The sequence below is a fragment of the Cottoperca gobio genome, chromosome 4 (assembly GCF_900634415.1).
Source record: "Cottoperca gobio chromosome 4, fCotGob3.1, whole genome shotgun sequence".
NCBI classification, from domain to species: Eukaryota; Metazoa; Chordata; class Actinopteri; order Perciformes; family Bovichtidae; genus Cottoperca; species Cottoperca gobio.
The window spans coordinates 16,100,383-16,120,585 of NC_041358.1; the positions used below are offsets into that span (position 1 = coordinate 16,100,383).

The following is a 20,203-nucleotide window of genomic DNA, read 5'->3' on the forward strand; positions in this document are numbered from 1 at the left end:
CATCACTAAAAACGGGTCCAATGGGGCAACAAGTACAGGTGGACTGACAATCATGCAGGTCGTATAAACAGTTTAGCCAGATTATCTGAAGTATTTTATTTAGAGGTAAAAACCATACCGCATGTGTACACAACTACAGCAAGCTCAGCCGGTCACAGTTGGGACCAGAAGTCTGTAACCTGTGTTGGATGTCCGACCGCTCGTGTTTAATGCCTCATTGGACATATTTTTCGCAATATGGAGATTCTCGGATCCATTTTGTCTCGCAATAAAAAAAAAACTAAAATTCATCATTGTTATTTACATCCTGCACCTAACTATAAATACACTCTAACACATTATGTATTTATAGTTCAAACACTGCAACACAATATAATTTAGCTTTAGGTTACTGAACATAAAACCAACAAACGCAAACGACAGATGGCTTTGCTTGAGCTTGAAGAATTAATTCAATCCATGTTTACAGCCCAACATGTGGCGCAGCTTTGATTCTAGCCCTGATTGTGTTGTTTCTATAGGAGGTGCAGGACTTAATCATTTCATAAGGTAAAAGAGTATCTGATGGACCTGTGGTGTCGCTACCTGTTAGGATGATGTTGGGGATGTTTCCGTGGCTACTGTAGCCGAGTTGTTGCGAGTCCTGCAGGCTGCTCCCGGTGAGGCCCATCATGGCTGCCTGTGTGTAGTTGAGGGTGGAGCACTGGTTGTAAAGGCTGTTGGAGATGATAGGGTTCTCGATCATGTTGAACTGCTCCAGCTTAAAAAAGTACAACATGTTACAGTCAAGGACTATCTGAGGAAAACATTTCTGTCATTGTTACTTATTTGTTGCGTGCTCTCGTCACCTGGTGAGAAAGTGCGTTGGTCTGCCTCAATGCCAACTGCTGATCATAGAAGGAGTCGCCAAATATACTGCCCACCATGGGAATGTGCTGGATGAAGAGAAGGAAGTCCCAAAATTCAGAACAAATGTCAAAAAAAAGCAGCTACAATTAAAGCCACAACTTTTGTTAATTAGCCAGAATAACAGAAAACACGAGCAAAACACACAACTGTCAGACTGAGCAGCGCCCAAAGAAGCAAATGGGTTTCATGACCAAGGCTGTCGGGGTTCAGAGACAAAAAGAGGAGGCTGATGAAACACTTGAAAAATGTATGCTCTTTAACACCTATTAATGGTATAAAAAAAAAAAGGAGGCAAAAATAAAATACAAAAAGACATGAAATGGAAATATGACCATGTGGTTGTTTGTCCCACATGGATACAAAACAGTGATGTGTTGACCGCGGCAGCCCTGTTCACTACGACACAAACACAAATCAACTCGTTTAAAAAGAAGAAAATCTAGTATTTGTCAACCTGAGTGTTATTCTGACATTTTTGTCCATTACGACTATCGCTCATCGTAGCACTTAACTCATCACCTCTGAGCCGCCAGCTTTCCAAACGGCTTCAGTTTAACAGAAATAATCTCAAACAGGTTTTTAAGAAACTGTTTTACCGAAGCGTATCCACAGTAGGTAGAGCAGCTTTCGGGCTGATTCAACTACCTACTGTATTGGATCCACTGTGTTATGCAGTGCGCTGCTATGAACCTACATTTCTTCTCAGTCTGAATCAAAGACAATGTGTTTTAGATGATTTCTCGAATAATGACGACGTTTCCAAATCTCTACAACAGGGAACGGCGAGTAAAATGTCAATTTCCAAATTGTCACAATTGACAAAAAGTATGAGAACACTGCCCAGTTTGACAAATACTGGAATTTCCCTTGGAAATATTCTTGCAATGAGAAAAGCACCAACACTGTGTGACTGGCATTTTAGTCACTTATGCACCAGAGGCTTAATCTTAATATAAACGTAATCAGTACACGAAAGCCCAGAATTTAGATGAGTTCGACCTGTACCTTTAAAAATGTACTTCCTCCCTTTTTAATTGTATTCTCGCATACCATGTCAAGTCAAGTACATTTTATTATGTGAGCCTCAATTTGCCTGGTTCGGATAAGGAAAAACTCCCCCAAAAGAAACCTTTAACGGGGAAAACATAAACGTGGAATTAGCTGGTTCTCACTTTAAAAGGTTATAGAGCTGTTTTTCTATGAGTGGCTCCTTGTTCCGTTTATCTTGTGTTGCGATATACATTCCTGCTAATGGATTCACAATACTCCACTGATCTGCAAGTCGGGGTAACAAGCCAAGATATGCAGCAAGGCACCAACAAAGACAGTGAAGAAGAAGACTGCTAGTTAATAAACATGGAGATAAACAATGCTGGAATATATCCAACATGTTTTTTAGACCTCAAGGATACACACACAATGCAGTTTGGGTGAATAACATTGAATATACTTTTGTTTGTTGACAAGAAAACTCCACAAGGCACCAACTAAATCATCTGTTAACTATATTCTATCAATGTAAAATATATTTATGCCCATTGATAACTTTTTCAGCTTTTGACAAAGTAATTGCTTTTCTTGATGTGGCCTTTTGCCATGAAGTGGCCTTACACCTTGAAAAACAATTATCCAATTATTAAAACACATGGATGCTGCCTTTGCCTTTCTGCCAAATGTTTTACTGAAGTCGGGATAAAGCTCTGATGACTTTCCCCCAGCGGGGAGAGCGCTATGTTTTGTTTGTGTGTATGTGAATAGTAGATGTAAACTGAGTTTTGCCCTAATGCTCCAACTAGCAGCTCGGAGTTCTTGACTCACAAAAGACTAACGGCTAAACGCCAGCGCCCGGAGAGCCCTCTGACAATGACACGGAGGGAAAACCATTTGCACATACCACCGTTATTGCAACCATACAAAGCCGGTGTGGAAACTGTTTCCAACTTTCCACAGTTCCAAAATAATACGGCACTTTACGGGCATTTGTCAAAAAAAGTGCTTCAGCAACTTGAACATTTAAACGACATACAGCTATGCTGTGCATAGGGTTAGGGTTAGTATGCTTCATATCATAGTATGCTTTATAAGTTTCAGTGCTGTAGAATGCCAGTTAGAAATATTATTTTCTCTTCCATCGCAATAAAGAACATTATTAATGGTAATGAAAAAACGGAGGTAAACAATCTCAGACCCCTCATCACTGCAGCTCATCCACATGAGAGAAGTATCTCAATCTTGTGTGGCGCATACAAAAAGACTTGAAATTTACTCGCTGAAAGATTAACATCTGAAGTCTATTAACAGGTCGGGGCCTCCATCAACAAACTATCGCCATGTTGTCATGCACACAGTGAAAAGTGACAGTTGTGATGAAGAAATGAGTTATGCAGCTGTTGACACCATGAGTGGTTAACTGCTGATACAGAGGATGAAAAGCAGCCTAAACTCATCTACAATTAGCTTTCCCCCAGGCACAAAGCCCTTCCCCAAACAGCAGCTAGCTCGGTGGGTGGGCCCTTACTTGAGGCGAGCCGCCGGGGGAGAAGCCTTGATTGGAGACTGGGGAGGTTGGAGACTGAGTGGCTGGTGAGCCAGTCTGATTGCGGTACTGTTGGAGGGAAGAGGGTTAGCTAGCACTAAGCTTCATGCCGGTCACACACAAATCTCAAAAGGATGGGATGTGAGAGGACATCAGGCTTGCATCTGCTCAATATGTATAGTGTGTGTATAGGTGGGAAATATTACCAATCACCACCAGATACGTTTGTTTGCACTTCTGGAAAATGTGATTGTAGAATCGTAGCATCTGCTGGTCCTACTGTAGTTAAATGGTAACGTTAAAGTGGTGTATTTCTGTATCTTATAAGCTTATATCAGCACATTCAACCAACTACATCTGAAAGTTAACCCACACAAAAGCTGACAAAATGATACAAAATACTAAATAGTGAGAAGATATAGTCAACTTTAAAGGACCTGCAGGAATCTTCCTTAATGTGAACTTTACACAAGTAATAAAATGTTCTGCTTTGAAGGTAACTGAAGTAAAAAGGCATACTTATCTAGTCAAGAGTAACGATATATTTCTCCTAATAATGTAATGTTATTTTTCAAAATGACAAATCAGTGTCAAAGCCCAGTAGCATAAAAAGGGTGTGGAGATATTAACTGAGATGTATTCTGTGTAGCTGAAGAACTTTCAGCACAATTAGGTGGCAAAATTAACAGAAGCTTAAGAATAAGCAAAATGGTCCATCCAGTCATTTCATCAAATTAATCGATATCTCTGCTTCCACTTTGTGACTAGACTTCCTGGTGTCTTACCGAGCCGATACTGATGCTGGCGGTGGTCTGGCTCTGGCTGTCTGGGGAGGGGCTGCTAGCAGTGGTACCAGGGGAGGCCAGAGTTGGCAAGGTGATGAGCTGGATGCCCGGCTGCAGGGCCTGGTGCTGCTTCAGGAGGTCACTGAGCAGCTGAGCCTGGGCCTGAGCCGTCAGCTGGTTGAACAGGGGGAACTGGGAGAGCTGCTGCTCCAGGGTCAACGACTCTGTTGGCACGACCTGAAGAAGGATGCACATAGACTAAAATGAGATATACGTTGAATGTACTGGAGGATTATTTCAGTGTAGTGACAGGTTCCACTGTTACAAAAAAACTAGTGTGGGAGACGTACTCTCTTTAGCCAACAGTGTGAGGATAACAGTGGCGTGCAGCAAACAAAAACTGCAACGCTTTAGGCCACAATTAAAAAAAGAAAAGGGACAGTTCCCATTTATTTTTTTATCAAGATTGTTTTGGTGTGATTTGCCAATTTTTATATTCTTTCAAATATAAAATGGAATTAGATGGCACTCGGCTTGTGGTTCAAAGCACCAAAAGAATAGATTTTAAAAAAGCACTGTCTCTCTGCAGAAATATTGACCCGGTTACTCGGATAACCAGTTGTGAGCAGTCTCATGTAGCAACCATTTTCTTTCTATCGAACGACACCCGCCAACTGTATCGTGCCACAAGCTGAGTGCCATCTAGTTCCATTACAGTCGAGCCAAAATAAATCTTGATTGATAAATAGCACCGCAGGTAATAGAGAAAATGTTTGGTTTTTGTATTTTGGGGTGTCCCCTCTACGTTCGCTTACCTGTGTGATGTTAAGGGGTGAGGAGAGGGTGGGGGAAAGCTGCTGTGGGGACTGTTGGAGATGAAGGTCAGAGGTGAGGGTGAGTGGCACCACGGGTGGTTGCCGGCGCTGTGCTGTTACAGTCATGGTGGGCTGAGAGGAGGTGGGGATCCCTGGTGAGGAAAACCCATTACAGAGTACACATTAAGAGATTTCTTTGTATCTCACTCAACTCAAACCAACTAAGTTCTGTAAAGTTAAAACCCAAAACAAGCCAAACCTTCATCGATCAATGTCATATCGGCCACCTCTAGCTGTAATATCTTCTAGGGTTGCAACTAATCATTATTTTCAACATCCATTCATATGCCGATTCATTTTTCAGATTAATCATCCAGAAAATTATGAAAAAAATCCATCCCAGTTTCTCAAAGTCTTTAAATATCTTGTATTGTCAGTTCCAAACCCCAAATATACTCAGTTTAATATCATATAAAAACAGAGAGAGACTGAAAACAGCAATTTTTGATCCATCATCAAAACAATTGCACATTACTTTTCTGTCGATCGACTAATCAATTAGTGGACTAATTGTTGCAGCTCTAATATCTTCTAATACTTACTTACATCACTTAATTGATGGCTTTTTGTATAAGGAACATGTATTGTGTTGATCAAAATGCAATTGAATGCAAGTTAAGTGGACTGGAGTTTTCCTTTGTCCCGTGACCTCACCTGATGAAGGTGCACTAAAGTTTTACTGTTTTCAAATAATAATTATTACCATGGCTGGCAGCGCTGATGCCCAGGTGGGTGAGGTTTGTGGTCAGGCTGCCCGTGCTGGTGGACGAGCTGAGGGAGGGGAAAGCCACGCTGTCATCGGGGTCCAGCGGGGTGGACAGTGGAGGGGGGAACTGGATGTTCGTCAGGTCAGGCAGCGAACCACCGGTGTTGTGTGCAGCTGGGAGCACGGACGGGTTCAACTCCTGGTCTGGTGAGGGGAATATACTAAAAGACCCAAGTGCCGTCAGACAGGAGCAAAGCTGTTCTCATATCACCCTACTTCTGATCAATCGATCACGATATTAGTTTGTTAGGATCCCCAATAGCTACAGCATTGCAGCAGCTATTCTCCCTGAAGTCCACAAAACAGACTTACATAGTGACCATGCAAGAAAAAAAAACAGCACAAGATTAAAAAACACACAGACAAGACAAGCTCCTGACAATTCAGGTATGAGAAAGAATTGGAGTGGGCCGTTACACTCCAGTGTCCCCGACTCATTGCAAATCCTACATCCTTCAACAAAGTACATGGGAAACAGCCCGTTTCACTCCGGTATTCCCCGTTCCACAGACAAACCCTCCACATCCACAAGACCCATCAACATAATCAACCTCACATTTGTATTTTGTTCAAAACTAACCCATATTAGTTTCTACATCTCTTTAACACTTTGTCTAGTTAAAAGATGCTGTATTACTAACATGTTGAATAGAACTTTGCTGCTTTCTTCTGTGATATGGGAGTAAATTCCCTTCACACATAGCTCGGTACATGACCAGTCGTTTGATTGTGCTTGTCATGTAAAGTTGTAAATGTAAACAATAGCATGCCCATCTATACTGAAAGATAATTTATTATACACAATAAATGGGGTAGAGCTATTCTGATAAACACAAGTGATGAAGAGTAATCTGACCACCATAATAAAGTATTTCCCATAGTACCAAGGGCACATGTTAAAGTGCCTATCCAGCATGTTTGCAGTGTACTTCTACCAGTCTTATTTATGGCTGTGTGACTGACGGGCTGCTATCCTCCAGTGGTGTTTCACTGGAAAGAACAATAAAACAATAAACCACTCACTTGATTCCCGGGACATCACATGTGTTGGGCTTTGATAATTCATCCTGAGGAGAAAACATAATAAAGAGCGGAAAATCTGAGGTGGTTTACATTAAAAAAAAGTGTACTCCTTGTTAGCCTTTCCCTTTCCCATCAGTACCTTCTCGTCATCCCACAACTGTTCCTGTGCATCTTCGTTTGACTCCGAATTCTCCGTCCCAGGCACCGTTAGCAGCAGTACTAATTGGTGAAACAGCAAGACACAGTTGCTTTTAGACGATAGAATGCACAACAATACAAATCAGGGCAAGAAATGAGTCATCAATATCTGAACCAGTCAGGCAGGATATAGCTGTGCACTAGATTTCAGAGCATCTAAAAATAGCAAGGTGACCACCACCAGACACAGAGTGGATGCCAGCCAATCTTGGCTACAGTATACGAGAGCCTCACACATCAAAAGACATAATCCAGGGATAATCAGTGAATTATTGATCCCCTTCTCTGGCTCATCCTGAGTCAGCTCTATTCAGAGATGTTACTTCTCTACAGAGTACTGTAGCAGCATGCTAAAGCAGTTCTTTACCCAGGATCAGTATTCATTTACTACATAAATATTTCATTAGGAGTCTACTTCAACCCTTTTAAGTCATTTAAAGTTTGCAGCCTGCATTAGAACATTGCACATTAATAAATAAATGTGGCTCCGTGTGTTTCTAACTGGATCTTCCATTACCTCGTTTAGGCTGCAGCTCCTGTGATCCCCCTGCAAACACCTCCTGGGGCTTGGGATTCATGGCGCTCTGGTGTAAGGCAGAGTCCGAATTTGTCCTGTATGTGTTAGAAAGATGAGATGTCAGCAAAATCACTGGCAAATCCCCAAGGCTGGCAGAGAGCCAATTCTCCAGCATCAAATCCAAGAAGACCCACATTCTGTAACAGACCTTTATTTGCCGTCATACTGCTCAATATGTGGCCTTCTTTGTGTTAGTGGAGGTTGGAAATGTTGTACCAACAAGGATGCACAGAGTCATGTGATTGAATTTTTGTAATTGAGCTGTGTTGTTGTGTGTCCTAGTTATCATTTTGGCATATGGACAAAGGGGGTTGGCTTACCTTCTCCAGCTAGTATCTGGCGGTGGGGAGAGGTAAACTGAGCTGTAAGGACAGCTGTCAATGTGAATATAGTTAAGGCGAATAAAGCAGAGGGGATGAAAAATGGATCTCAGCTCATCCACACTTTCTTGTCTGCTGGCTGATTCGCCACACGCACACACACGCACACGCACGCACACGCACACGCACACACACCTCACCCTTTGTTCAAAATCTGTTCAACAATGCAGAGATGATTTCTCCTCTTTCAATGACCACATCTGGTGGTTTTTGTTATGCGTTAGCCCTACATATACAACTGAGACCATACCACTGTATGTGAATCAGGCTAAACTAAACTGCTTCACTCTCTCAAATGTTAATTGTTTTACTTATTTATTAATTCCTTAAAAGCCATTTGGGACATGACTTCAGTTTAAAAGGTGTTATTTAGTGTGATACATTCTGATCCCAGACTAAGTAACAGGTGAAAGTTTCTCCTGGAATGCTTTAGCAGTTTGTTATTGACCATTAGGTCAAGCATGTAAATACCAGACTGCATATCATTATATGGCTAATGCGAATGAAAAGCCAGAGCTGGAGGAGCCTCCCATATCATTTTAAATCCCGAATTACAAATTCATGTTCAAGTTCGTCATTCCATCTATAAAAATAAAATGAAATTTCATTGTATTTGTGGCTGTGAGCATTTTGAGTTCTGAGTTAATAATAGCAACACTAGAGAAGGAGCAGTAAATCAGATGAAACCTGTTAAATTACACAAAAGACTGAAGGGGCGAGCCTTCAGATGTTCAAGTAGCCTCAAAAAAAGGATATCTGGCGGTCATGTTTGTCGACTGGCCGGCGGTGAGGAGACGTGATGCGGTTCCGGTCGCGGTAAACACGCTCCACCAGCCCGTGGTGCCTTGTTGTCCGACTGGTATCCAGCACCGAGTTCTAGAGTGAACACAGCAGGTGAGTGAGGCGAGCAAAACAGCTTACTAACACAACAAAACTACGTCTTAGGATAAATGTTTTAGGATTAATGGTGCAAATGTGTTCATTTCAAAATGAGTCAAGCCATGGGCCCCCCATACTGATGCTCGAGTTGGCAAATGTATTTAAAGATGGAAAGCCATGACAAGCAATGATAAACTAAATTTAGGAACCAAATTACACTGCAGGGTAGAACTACACACTTCTGGCTCCTGAACCTTGATAAACCTGGTCGGACTATGCAGCCGTCTGCAGACTAAACTAAGCCTGCAGACGTCTCTGTTTTGAGCCAATCTTTCAACAATACTACAGATAACTGCAACCTTTGTATGTCCAATATTATCACCAACAGCTAAGCAAGGTACACTGATCGAGAACAAACCATTGATTTACCAGCCGAGAGAGGCTAGGGGCTCACCTGAAAAGGCAGGTCAATGTTGCCATTTCCAATCTGATTGACATTGGGCAGTGAGCCTCCATAGTACTGTCCACGATTCTGCCCTAGTTGCAAATACTGGGTCTTCTGTAACTGCAACTGTGCAAAGTAAAATTGCATGAAAGCATGAGTGAATGACTGATCTGATTCACAAATAAAGTGATGCTAAAAATAAACGATGCTTGCCAGTCCACAGTGGTGAAATGAAAGATTAATTGACAGATGAAACATGATGAGACAGGCAGTTTCATGAACAATCAAGAGGCAAACAACATCTTTCAAAGCAAAGAAAAAAAAAAATCACGTCAGCTGGTGTGATTCCAGTCCTTCCATGTAATACACCTGGTGATTACATTGGCCATGTGTCTTAACACAAAACCAGTCACAAAAGTCACGTATGTTATTACAAAAACACTGTGATGGAAGTGCTCTTTTACTTATAATGAAGTTGTGATAATGATCCGAACAAAAGCAATGGATTGATGTTGGGATGGCAACACAAAGAAATCTGGCAGAGACCACAAAACTGTCTTAAATTTTGGGGTTTTTTCCTGCAGTAAATGACAGTACAGCTCAAATTCACACTGATGCAGCGTGCGGTAAGTGGGCATCATTTCCAGCAATTGGGCCAATAATTAGCCCAAACATTTCCTGGCAACAAGATGTTCCTTCTTCTGTGGTTAATAGAGCTGAAACAATTTGTCGAATAATTGATTAGTTGATCACCAGAAAAATAAATGCCAACAATTTTGATAATTGATTAATAGTTTCGGTCATTTTTATAGTAAAAAATCCAAACATTCTGTTTTTCCCGCTTCTAAAATGTTTCTTGCTTTAGTCTGTCTTATATGATTGCAAACTAAATGTCTTTCATTATATTCTATTTAAAAAATGTTTGATTGTTAAAAGACATTTACACAATTGTATAGTGTTGACATAGTGATGTCTTAAAATAGCTTGTTTTGTAAAGTCACAAATGTCAAATTATTCATTTTATAATTATATAAAACAGAGAAAAGCAGCAAATCCTCGCATTTGAAAAGCAGGAACCAAAACATTTGGAAATATAGCATAATACATGAATAATTCAATAATTAACAAATTATCAAAATCAATTAGTTTCTATCAATGGATCAAAAAATATTATCAGTTCCAAGTTACAACCTTAAGGGATAAGGCAAGTATTTACTGTTGATGGGAGAAAGTTGCCCTGACCTAACATACACTAACTACATTTAATTGTAGATGTGATGATATTATAACAGGCATGTGGGTTGTTTTTTTACAAGCTGTATTTATTTTATGATATTTGCTTATTGTTAAAAAAAACTAAAAAAGCTAGCTGTTATGCTACAGAGCTAATGTAACGGTTAATGTTAAGCTGATATATTTTATTATAAGTTTCTTATTTATATAAACAAAATAACCCTATACAGATTCAGTATAGATGGGATAGTATACAAATAGAACCATAACACAAGAGCCAGAGGTATATCACACTAGACAAATTATTTTTTTGTCTTGATAATCTTTTTGTTAGCCGAATGAGAAAGTAGTTTCACATATTGCTCAACATCCTTCAGGAAACCAAAACAAAAGTTTTTTATTGTTACAGTTACAAAAAGAAATAATTATACTTTTCTTGTATTTATGAAGAAACCAAACACTACATTTCCCATGATAATGTAAAGTCAAAAGTATTATCAATAACAAATCCTGTTACGCTTATAGTACTAGAGGATGGTTGACAGGGAGGAAAAAAAAAATCACAACTGGGAAAGCTGGTAATAACATCTGGTTGGCTAGCAAATGATAACAGACCTCTGACAGATATTGCTTCAATCTAGCAGCAGCTGACTTCCCAAACATGTTGTTGTACAGTTATTTACATGTCAGATCTGTTTGCTAACGAAATGACAGCAGTGACTGGTCAAACCAGCACAGGTGCACTTCATTCACAGCTCCAGCAAGCTAGCTAAGCTAGTTAACGCTGCACACAAGTAGCTTGTTATATCTGAATAACGCCTAGCATGATTTGACGATAGACACGCTGAGATAAAACATAATTTGGTGGAGAATTGATGCAGCCAAGGACGTTAATATCAACTTTAGCTACTTAGCATCCCAACATTCAGATTCATCTCCGCAGCGCTCGACAGCTGCCAAACAGCGATACGACAAAACGTAAACAGCCGGGGTGTGCAGGTCTTACCCGTGCAGCTCTGGTGATGTTTAGGTCTTTCATCACTTCTTCAAACGCAGCAGTTTCCTCCGCCTGTTTCTGATTATGCAAAGCGATTTTTTCGCTAAATTTGCGAGGATTGTTAGAGGACGCCATCTTTCCCTCTTCTTCTCAATGGAATGTTACGTTACACACCACCGCTACGTCTTCTGGTGTCGTCATCACGTACGGTCGTTGACTTGACAATAACCCCGAGTTTGAGGCAGCGTGAGAATAAAAAAACATAGTTTTGTGTCCAATATTTTTGATATGTACAACGACATGTACTGTACATAGTGTAAATAGTCGTATATTGTGCATATAGATTAAAGCAAAGTTTACATTTATAATATAAAATTAGAAATATAGTATGTTTTTTTCAAGGATGCATTGAGTAATGAAAGTTGAATGAAATTATATGCAATGTAAAAACACTGCAAAGCTGTATCTTTTTTTTATTGAACACACACACACATTAAAGAACATACAAGATCTCGCAGAGAAAAAAAACATACATATACTATAATGCAATATATGTTATCAAAATAAATGAAAAAAATAAGGGGTTTATATATTTAAATATACATCTCTATACATTTATATAAATTAAACTGATAATCTGCAAAGGTGTATCCTGTGTTGCTATGTTTCAAATGTTACAAGCTACAAGAAAATTAAAAAAGAAAACAATCTATGAACTGAATGCAGAGGCGATAACTAAAGGAAGCGTTGTAGTTGTTTTCCTAAAATTATTATTTTTTTAATTGCAATATAGCGCCTTGCTTACAGTATCGAAATATATTGAATTGTAACTCCTGTATGATGATACGTATTGTAGTGCCAGATTCTTGCAAATATTGTACACAGCCCTACTTGGTGGTATTAATCTATTTTATACTGGTCTATGGTGTTGTCTGTGGAGTCTGTTGCTGGAGGTGTTCCTCTGTTCATCCAGGAAGGCATGAAAGGGGTGAGAGGTATTGTTTATCTGTCTGTCCTATGCTCAGTATTTTGTGAATGATCCTTTTCTCTGATATTTCCGAATTGAACCGAGTTCAGAGAAAGGCTGGACTGGTGGTCTATCACTATCAAGGTCCTGAAGGACCTCAGGCCTGTGGATCTGGAGAGGGTCCTCAAAAACCATAACACCCGGGCAACAGACTCAAAGATGGGGTTGGCAATGCAAAAGCATTCATTATAGACACCATACATAAGCATCTCAAAGCCCCCGACACTACAGCCTGGCTCCCTGCAGGATTGTGTCCCTTCACCCCTGCTCTTCATGCTCTACACCAGGGGTCTTCAATGTTTTTCAGGCCAAGGACCTTCAAACTGGTGTAGCGTGGTGCAGGGACTCCCTACTTTATATATTGTATAGAAGAGGCTTGAAGAGATCCGTGCGCCGGGGGTGTGGGGGTTCACCCCACTCCTTTCCTCTGACTGTAGGTGTGTGTCGCCACCCTTCGCGAAGTACAGCGGAAGAGGGAATGTAAATGGCAAAGCAAAAAAAAAAAATTGTAATAAAAGAAAATATATTACAGTTCTCCTATCTCTGCTCTCATCACAGCACCACAGCTCAGAGGGAAGCCTGTAGAGATTGTAGAGGAATGTAAGTATCTGGGCACAATCTTCGACAACCTGCTGAAATTTGCTTTCAACACAGAGGAGATTCTCAAGAAATGCCAGCAGCGGAGGTTTCTCCTGAAGAAGCTCCTATACTTTTTTCGCACTAAGATTATCATACTCAAATCATTATCTTTAGTATCATAATGTGCAGTTATATTTGCATTAACATTATCATTTATTATCAATATTATCATAATACGTACAGCTTCTCAATTATGAGGGTTTGACACTTTTCTGTTTAATATCACTGTAAATTGAATATATTTTGGCTTTGAACTGTTGGTTGGACACAAGACATTTTAAGACAAATTAATACATAATAATAGAAGAAAAGAATCTGTAAATTAATTGATGACAATAGTTCATTTGTCCTTTAAGTGTCTTTTGGAGTCTGTGGATACAAATAGTTTCAACAATCTTTCATAATGTAAGACACTGTGCTTCAGTTGACTTGTGAAAATATATCATCCTTTCAAAAATAAGGACAGAAAAAGCACCTGAAGGGTATTTTTAATACATGACACACCTTTAATAAAGGATGCACATAAAGCTTCACAAATGTGTACATTCCTCTTTGACAGTTTCCTTTATATTGAACGTGAACGAAATCATGTGCTTTTACTGGGACACAAGACAAATACACACTAAGGCAACAGGAGAAACATGTTCTTAAATGGACACCATTGTGTTGATGATCACATTTAAAAAAGGAAGAACATTAATCTTGCTTCTTCCGTACACACACATTAAGTATATCAATATCTTCAGCAGCAGAATCAGATGTCTGATTAATACTGCTTTGAAAAGTGCAGCAATGCAGTCAAAAAAACAAAAAAAAAGCCGGTATCAAAGTCAGCAAATGGATCGTTTAAATACTTTTTCTGGGGAAATTTGATTTTTTTGATACTATTTTAGATGTTAAATCTGTATTGTTAAATATCCAATGTCCCCTTATTGTGTTAGTTAAGGGACATAATGTGTGTTACACAAGATGCAGCACTTGTTTAACATAAAGAGCAGCACATACTGACATTACAACTGAAAAACATGAATGATTTATATAGCTGCCTTAAGAGTTCCAAACTGGTTTCTTATGTTGACTGAGAGAACAATTAGTGTGTCAGCGGGGGTTTCAGCTCAGGATACACAAGGGCAGTAGAAAACCCCCCCCCCAAAAAAACAAACTCCCACATTGAATATGTGATTCCAAGTAAAAACACAAACACTACTCATGTTCATTTGTGCAATCATTACTGTGCATTGTGGTTTCTTGATTAGTACATTTGAGGAGACATACAGCAGTGAGATCTTCAGTCAAAAAAGAAGAAAACAACTAATAAAACATTCACAACTGTACAATCAAGTTGTCTAACATTATAAAAAGGTTCAGTCTGTTAATACCTTTTGCAAACACACAATTTAACTCAAAACTTCCATTAAAAAAATGAGACAATTTGTGCTATCTGACTTCAGCCCTTGATTGGTAAAACTATAATACTATTCCAGAAGAGAACCTATATCTTTGCTGTTAGATTTGCAGATAATATTACAAATCAATTAATTATAAATAAAAAAAACAGGAAATTACTCTGAACTTAACCTTGCTATAAGCATTTCCCCTTGAATGCATCAAAATTGTCCTTGCTTGTGCTCGTGCTTGTATCACTATCATAAATGTCTTGTGTTAAGATCCTGAACAGTTTTCACATAAAATAAATTTAAAATCAAAATTGCTCTATTAATGAAGGATTGTCTGTTGATAAACACACTTGAACAAAACAAGGATAGAAAAATAATACACCAATCTGAGTAATGCTGCTTAGTAGCTTTTCAGGTCATTTTCTCAAATAAATGTGCGCACACACACGCACACGCACACACACACACACACACACACACACACACACACACACACCTTGTTGAGTCAGTGGTCGGCAAATCTTCACAGTCACAGGTCGGATGGTTAGCGTTGTGTGGCGTTTTGTGGAATAATAATTGGTGTACAAGCGATGCCAGCAAAGGATTCTGGGAAGTGCAAATCCCTCTCCCATTCGTCTGTCTCTGTGTTGTACACCTGCACAATGCTTGTGACATTGTTCAGGTGCCAGTTGTAGCCCCCCACGATGTAGATCTTCCTGTCCAGTAAACAGCAGCCGGCCTCAGACTGCCCTGCTCTCATGGGGCTGACGGTGGTCCACTGGTCGTTCTCTGGAATGTAATACTCGACCGCCAGCACGTCAAAACAACGGTCTACATGATCCATGCGCCCGCCCAGAGCATAAACCCGATCCCTGGTGCTGATCATGGCATGCAACACTCTGGGTTCATTCATTGGAGCTCTGAAGTCCCACTGGTCTGACGCTGGGTTGTAGCAGTGAAGAGTTTTCTTGTCTTCCAACGAGACGCCATAACCCCCTGAGATATACAGCTTTTCCCCACAGGGAGTCCCTGCATGACCCCAAATCCTGCGTTTTAATGGTTCCACATTAGTCCACTCGTTCTTCTTTGGGCAGTAACACTCTACAGATGACAGACTGCCAGATCGATTGCGCCCTCCGGTGGCGTACAGCTGTCCATGTAGCACGTTGAGCTGAAACTGGATACGAGCCTCCTGCAATGGTTGGATGCGCAACCACTGGCTCAGATGCGGGTCATAGCGGAAACAGCTGTCTACCGCCCCCTCGCCACTGCGGTACTGTAAGTGCTGTCCACCAACGACGTACACAAAGTTATCAAGTACGGCAACACAAGCGTGGCTGCACCCCGTGTCCATCTCTGTTAACTCTTTGAATTGCCGGGAAGCCATGTCAGGGAGATGGTACACTTTGGTGCTCACTGTGCGGTCGTTGTCAGTGTAGGGCGTGCCGCCAAAGGTGATAACTGAAAAGACTTCAGAACGTATGAGTGTCCGCGAAGACTGCATCTCATGCTGTCGGAAGGGAAGAATCTGGTAATTGAAGGCTTCTAGGAGATACTGGCGGCACAGCACGTCCTCCACCATGATGTCCACCGTCTGAACGCTGTCCACCAGCTCCGTGGAGCGCATGAGCGGGAAGCGCACATGGCAGAGGACACTGCTGGCTTGAGCCCGGCGAGACTCCTCATACTGGAGCCACCTGATGGCGGCGTGGAAGAGATCGATCTCGCTACAGTTCTTCAGTTTGTTGCTCTGCAGGAAGAAGACGAGGCGCTCCATGGGAATGTGCAGAAAGTCCTCCTCCTCTGCAATCTGGAGGAAGTGGCGGAAGGTGAAGGCATCCACAGACTCTTTGAGGGAAGACAGGCTGAAGGTGGTGGCCATCTGGCCAATGTGCAGGCAGGTCTCCACACTCATCGCTGACTTGAGAAACTCCTCACAGAGCTCCACAACTGGGACCATCTGAAGGAACACGGCTGCCCCAAGGACATCCTGAATACAGTCCAGGTCTAAAGTGACCTCTGCACTGTAGGCAAAGTCAATGATATGTTTCAGCCCACGGGCGGAGAGACCCTTCAGTTCAATGGTATCTTGATTTGACTCCCTCATGCCTCCGGTAAACATTGCTCTGCAACACAAAAACAAGTCAGTTAACTAAATAACATTTTTATAAATGCACATCTTCTAAAAAGGTATGAATTTTGTATGACTTTCCATAACTAAGTCAGAGCACTTGTATGATGTGAAGCTTTCTTCTGGATCACTGTTTTGTTTAGCTGTCCATAGCAGCTTAACTACAAACTATCTAATGCGAAAAGTGTGCATAACAAAGTGAAAAGTATATTTGGCCCCATTTTTATGTCACCCATTTGTACATTTATTTAATTTATGTTTAATAATTTATGTTTTGTTTTTTTAAAAAAGGTCCTCACTTTTGTAATACTTATTCTTACAACTTCTATAATCAGTAGGAACTCTGTAGACATAAATTCAGTTAAGTATAATGGCTCTGATTAAAGACAAAATGAAAGCAAACAAGCTCAAGTGAGTGCATCATTTTGCATTTTGTTGTGAGTTTCACATTTCTCCTCCCTTTACCTTCCTCCCCGACTGAATTGCTCTTAATATTCCATTTGATCTGCAGAATGCAGCTTACTCGAACAGTGCACTCAGTTTAAATTGCTCTGGATAAGAGCATCGGCTAAGAGCTTCCGATTTAAAATGTAAATGGACGGTGAGAAGTCTTGTGATTCAGACTAACCTGAAGTAATCACTACAGGCGGCCAGCACAGCTTTGTGGACCTGGAAGCGCTCCTCATTGATGGCCAGCACAACGTCAAGTAGTTGGCCTCGAGCACGCAAGACCGACAAGCCCTGGAGGAGGGTGGCACTGTGGCTTGATGCAGAGAATGTACAGCGCAGGGTGCTATTCTTGTTAGCCATACTGGAAAGAAAACAATGGCCTTGTCACAATGAGTAAATCAAGAAATCCTACATAATAAAACTCCCTTATTTTTCCAGGGTTTCAATTCTTGACTGAACTTGCACACTAATTTTTCAATATAATGTATAGAGCTAAAAGCTGCTCTGACCAAGCAGGCTCAAAAATATTAAAATGTGGTCTGTATGAGAATATCTAATGTTTGGTGTTAACTTAAGGTATAGATGCACACAATACTGTGGTGGAAATGTAATCTAATCTACCACAGTCAGTCTTTAGTGTAAAGTGTCTTTGCATTAGTGAATGCACACAGGAGAGGAACAACATTGCAATCAATAGAAATGGCATCACTCCGTTTAGACTACTCGTCGCTGCTGCTGCTGCACATAGAATGCAGAAACGAATCCACCAGTATGTAGCATGGTGGCAGTAGGTGGAAACATCACTACCACAGGTACGTACAAACAAAATCTCAGCGTGCAGAAACAACATGTAGAGATAGAAAACCCTATTGCATTGAGTAGAAGTGACATCACCAGGGACAGAGAGAAAAAGAGATTGTAAGACTAAAAAAGGTAGAGAGTTTTAAGCTTCCTGGCATCACTTCAAGTAGAAATTATATCAGACAGTTGTACTGTGACGGCTGGCATTTTAGTTTTCGTTGGCACTTTCTCTCCCGACTGGCTTTGTTAAACCCAAAATGGCATTCAATCACATAAAAGGTCAGATACAGATGACAAAAATGCCTCTACTCACCACATCCCATTGTTCACATCCAACAATTTCATATTCAGATCACAATTTAATACTGGGCAGAAATCAGGTCATGAAATATTAAATAAAAATGGACTAAAGCTCGGAAGCATTTAGGCCTGTGAGTACATGGATCAAACAATACAATAAACGATATTCAAACATTGTTTAAGATAAAGACAGTTTTCTTACTTTTACTCACTTCCCAGTGCTGATGATGTGTATCAAGTCACTTTGTGATATAGGACACCTATGTCATATATGTGTTAAAAAATGACTCTCTCCCCTCATCTTAAGGTTTACCATATCAAAAATATATTTGTATTTGTGCACTGCACATTAAACAAGTGTTGCATTATGGGCCATTAGTAGCCTTAAAGTTGTTAAGTTAGTGAGTTTTTTCATGTCCTTTATTGACGTGTCTTTTAAAATGAAAATTAAGGGTTGAGGAAGAATCTGTATGAGTTTTCTGATGGCCCATGCAATACTTTGGTCACAGGAGTCATTTTTCACAGCAGACATGTTGACTTGCAATAGCAGGAAAAGCACAGGTGTTACTAAGCAATCACTCAATATATTATTCACACCTGTGTTTTTTCCCACTGTGACATGCCAACAGTAGAAAAACAACCACAATGAAATGATCCAAAAATTGCACTTATGTTTAACTATTGCTTGATAGGCCTATATTGCAATTCGATTTTTAAACTCTCAGACATCAGTATCATCCTCAACAATCCATCTGGGTCGAGACAGGACATCAAGGTTTGGTATCAGATTTTATTTAAAATGAAATAAGAACGAATAAGAAGAAAGTTCACAAACTTTCACTTTACCATTTCTGTTCACAATTTGCAACTTTGCCTTTTATTGTTACATTGTTGTCTGCACCTAACTTTGAATGTGTTATATAGGTTTACTATAAAAACAGTAAACTAATCAGAACAGGGACTTAATTAATTTTACTCTGAGCTTTTTCTTTGTAACCTCATTATTTAATGCTTTGACAATATTGTCACGATTTTACCTTCTTGCCAATAAAGTCCATTGAATTGAATTTCCATTAACTAGGGGGGCCGTTCAATCGTGCATCAACATCTCCAAAAAAATATTGAGCGTATTGACATTAAAATAAAACAGAAATGCTTCACCAAACATCAAAAAATGTGTTGGAAGTTCAGCTGCTACAAAACAGCAGGCTGAGTCAGGCATGTGTACTCCTCTAAATGGACCAGTCACATCCTTACTTTATTTCCACTACTGGCCAGAGACATAGCAGACAGTGTGGATGCCTGGAGGCCAGGACAGCTCCTCGGTGTTTCCTGGAGGCAAGCCGCGACGCCGGGACGCTCCGGCGGGTCTCGAACTGGGCTGCAGCCCCAGAGCCGTCGAGGCTTCGCACAAGGTAACACCGAGGGACCAGAACAGAACCGTGGACACACCACATTCTCACCCCGCTTCACTCACCTGCTCTGTGGATGTTTCGAAGCACAATCCCCGCCATCTGACTCCGCCATCTTCTAGCACTGTGCAACACGCATGGAGCATTTTCAGTAATGTTACCAGAAGGTCAAAAGGCACGAGTGGCCTGTTCAGGGCGTTTTTAAAAAAAGTATGGAAAATAGCCTGTTATTCAGGCACGGGCAGAGAACAGCCGCCTCTCTCCTGTGGTGAATACGGTGGTGACCTCTCCTACCGGCCGTTTGCTGCATGCCTTCCTCTGTACTGACAGTTTCTGGCCACTGGGGGGTGCCACTGGTACATGTCTACTGGTGTAACGACTGGTGGAAGAGGTATTCAGATCATTTACTTATCACTTACTTAAAAGTAGTAATACCACAGTGT

The 20,203-nt window shown here is 40.6% G+C and overlaps 2 protein-coding genes across 8 annotated transcripts in view; both read right to left on the reverse strand.

The window, feature by feature from the left end:
* Positions 1–11,807, reverse strand: part of crtc1b (CREB regulated transcription coactivator 1b) — a 13,110-nt gene extending 1,303 nt beyond the window's left edge. The window contains exons 1-13 of one of the 3 annotated variants that reach the window (XM_029430390.1): positions 11,613–11,807; positions 9,383–9,499; positions 8,806–8,925; positions 7,990–8,051; positions 7,610–7,704; positions 7,034–7,113; positions 6,895–6,938; positions 5,809–6,032; positions 5,046–5,197; positions 4,231–4,467; positions 3,428–3,514; positions 849–935; positions 586–760 (exon numbers count right to left, since the gene is read on the reverse strand). In XM_029430390.1, the coding sequence (XP_029286250.1) occupies positions 586–760; positions 849–935; positions 3,428–3,514; positions 4,231–4,467; positions 5,046–5,197; positions 5,809–6,032; positions 6,895–6,938; positions 7,034–7,113; positions 7,610–7,704; positions 7,990–8,051; positions 8,806–8,925; positions 9,383–9,499; positions 11,613–11,738 (1,606 nt within the window). In that variant the 5' untranslated portion in view covers positions 11,739–11,807. The remainder of the gene's footprint in view (positions 1–585; positions 761–848; positions 936–3,427; positions 3,515–4,230; positions 4,468–5,045; positions 5,198–5,808; positions 6,033–6,894; positions 6,939–7,033; positions 7,114–7,609; positions 7,705–7,989; positions 8,052–8,805; positions 8,926–9,382; positions 9,500–11,612) is intronic. The other 2 variants (XM_029430392.1, XM_029430391.1) reach the window with 2 other exon arrangements.
* Positions 11,808–13,750: 1,943 nt separating this feature from the next.
* Positions 13,751–20,117, reverse strand: klhl26 (kelch-like family member 26). 5 transcript variants are annotated; one of them, XM_029430199.1, is made up of 3 exons: positions 19,826–20,117; positions 17,426–17,608; positions 13,751–16,792 (listed from the first exon to the last, which is right to left on the reverse strand). In XM_029430199.1, exons 1-3 carry the CDS (start codon positions 19,873–19,875, stop codon positions 15,211–15,213), a joined length of 1,815 nt encoding a protein of 604 aa, XP_029286059.1. In that variant the 5' UTR covers positions 19,876–20,117; the 3' UTR covers positions 13,751–15,210. The 5 variants fall into 5 exon arrangements, with proteins under 5 accessions (XP_029286059.1, XP_029286060.1, XP_029286061.1 ...); XM_029430200.1 differs by lacking the exon at positions 19,826–20,117 and adding an exon at positions 18,561–18,840; XM_029430201.1 differs by lacking the exon at positions 19,826–20,117 and adding an exon at positions 18,551–18,840.
* Positions 20,118–20,203: the final 86 nt, after the last annotated feature.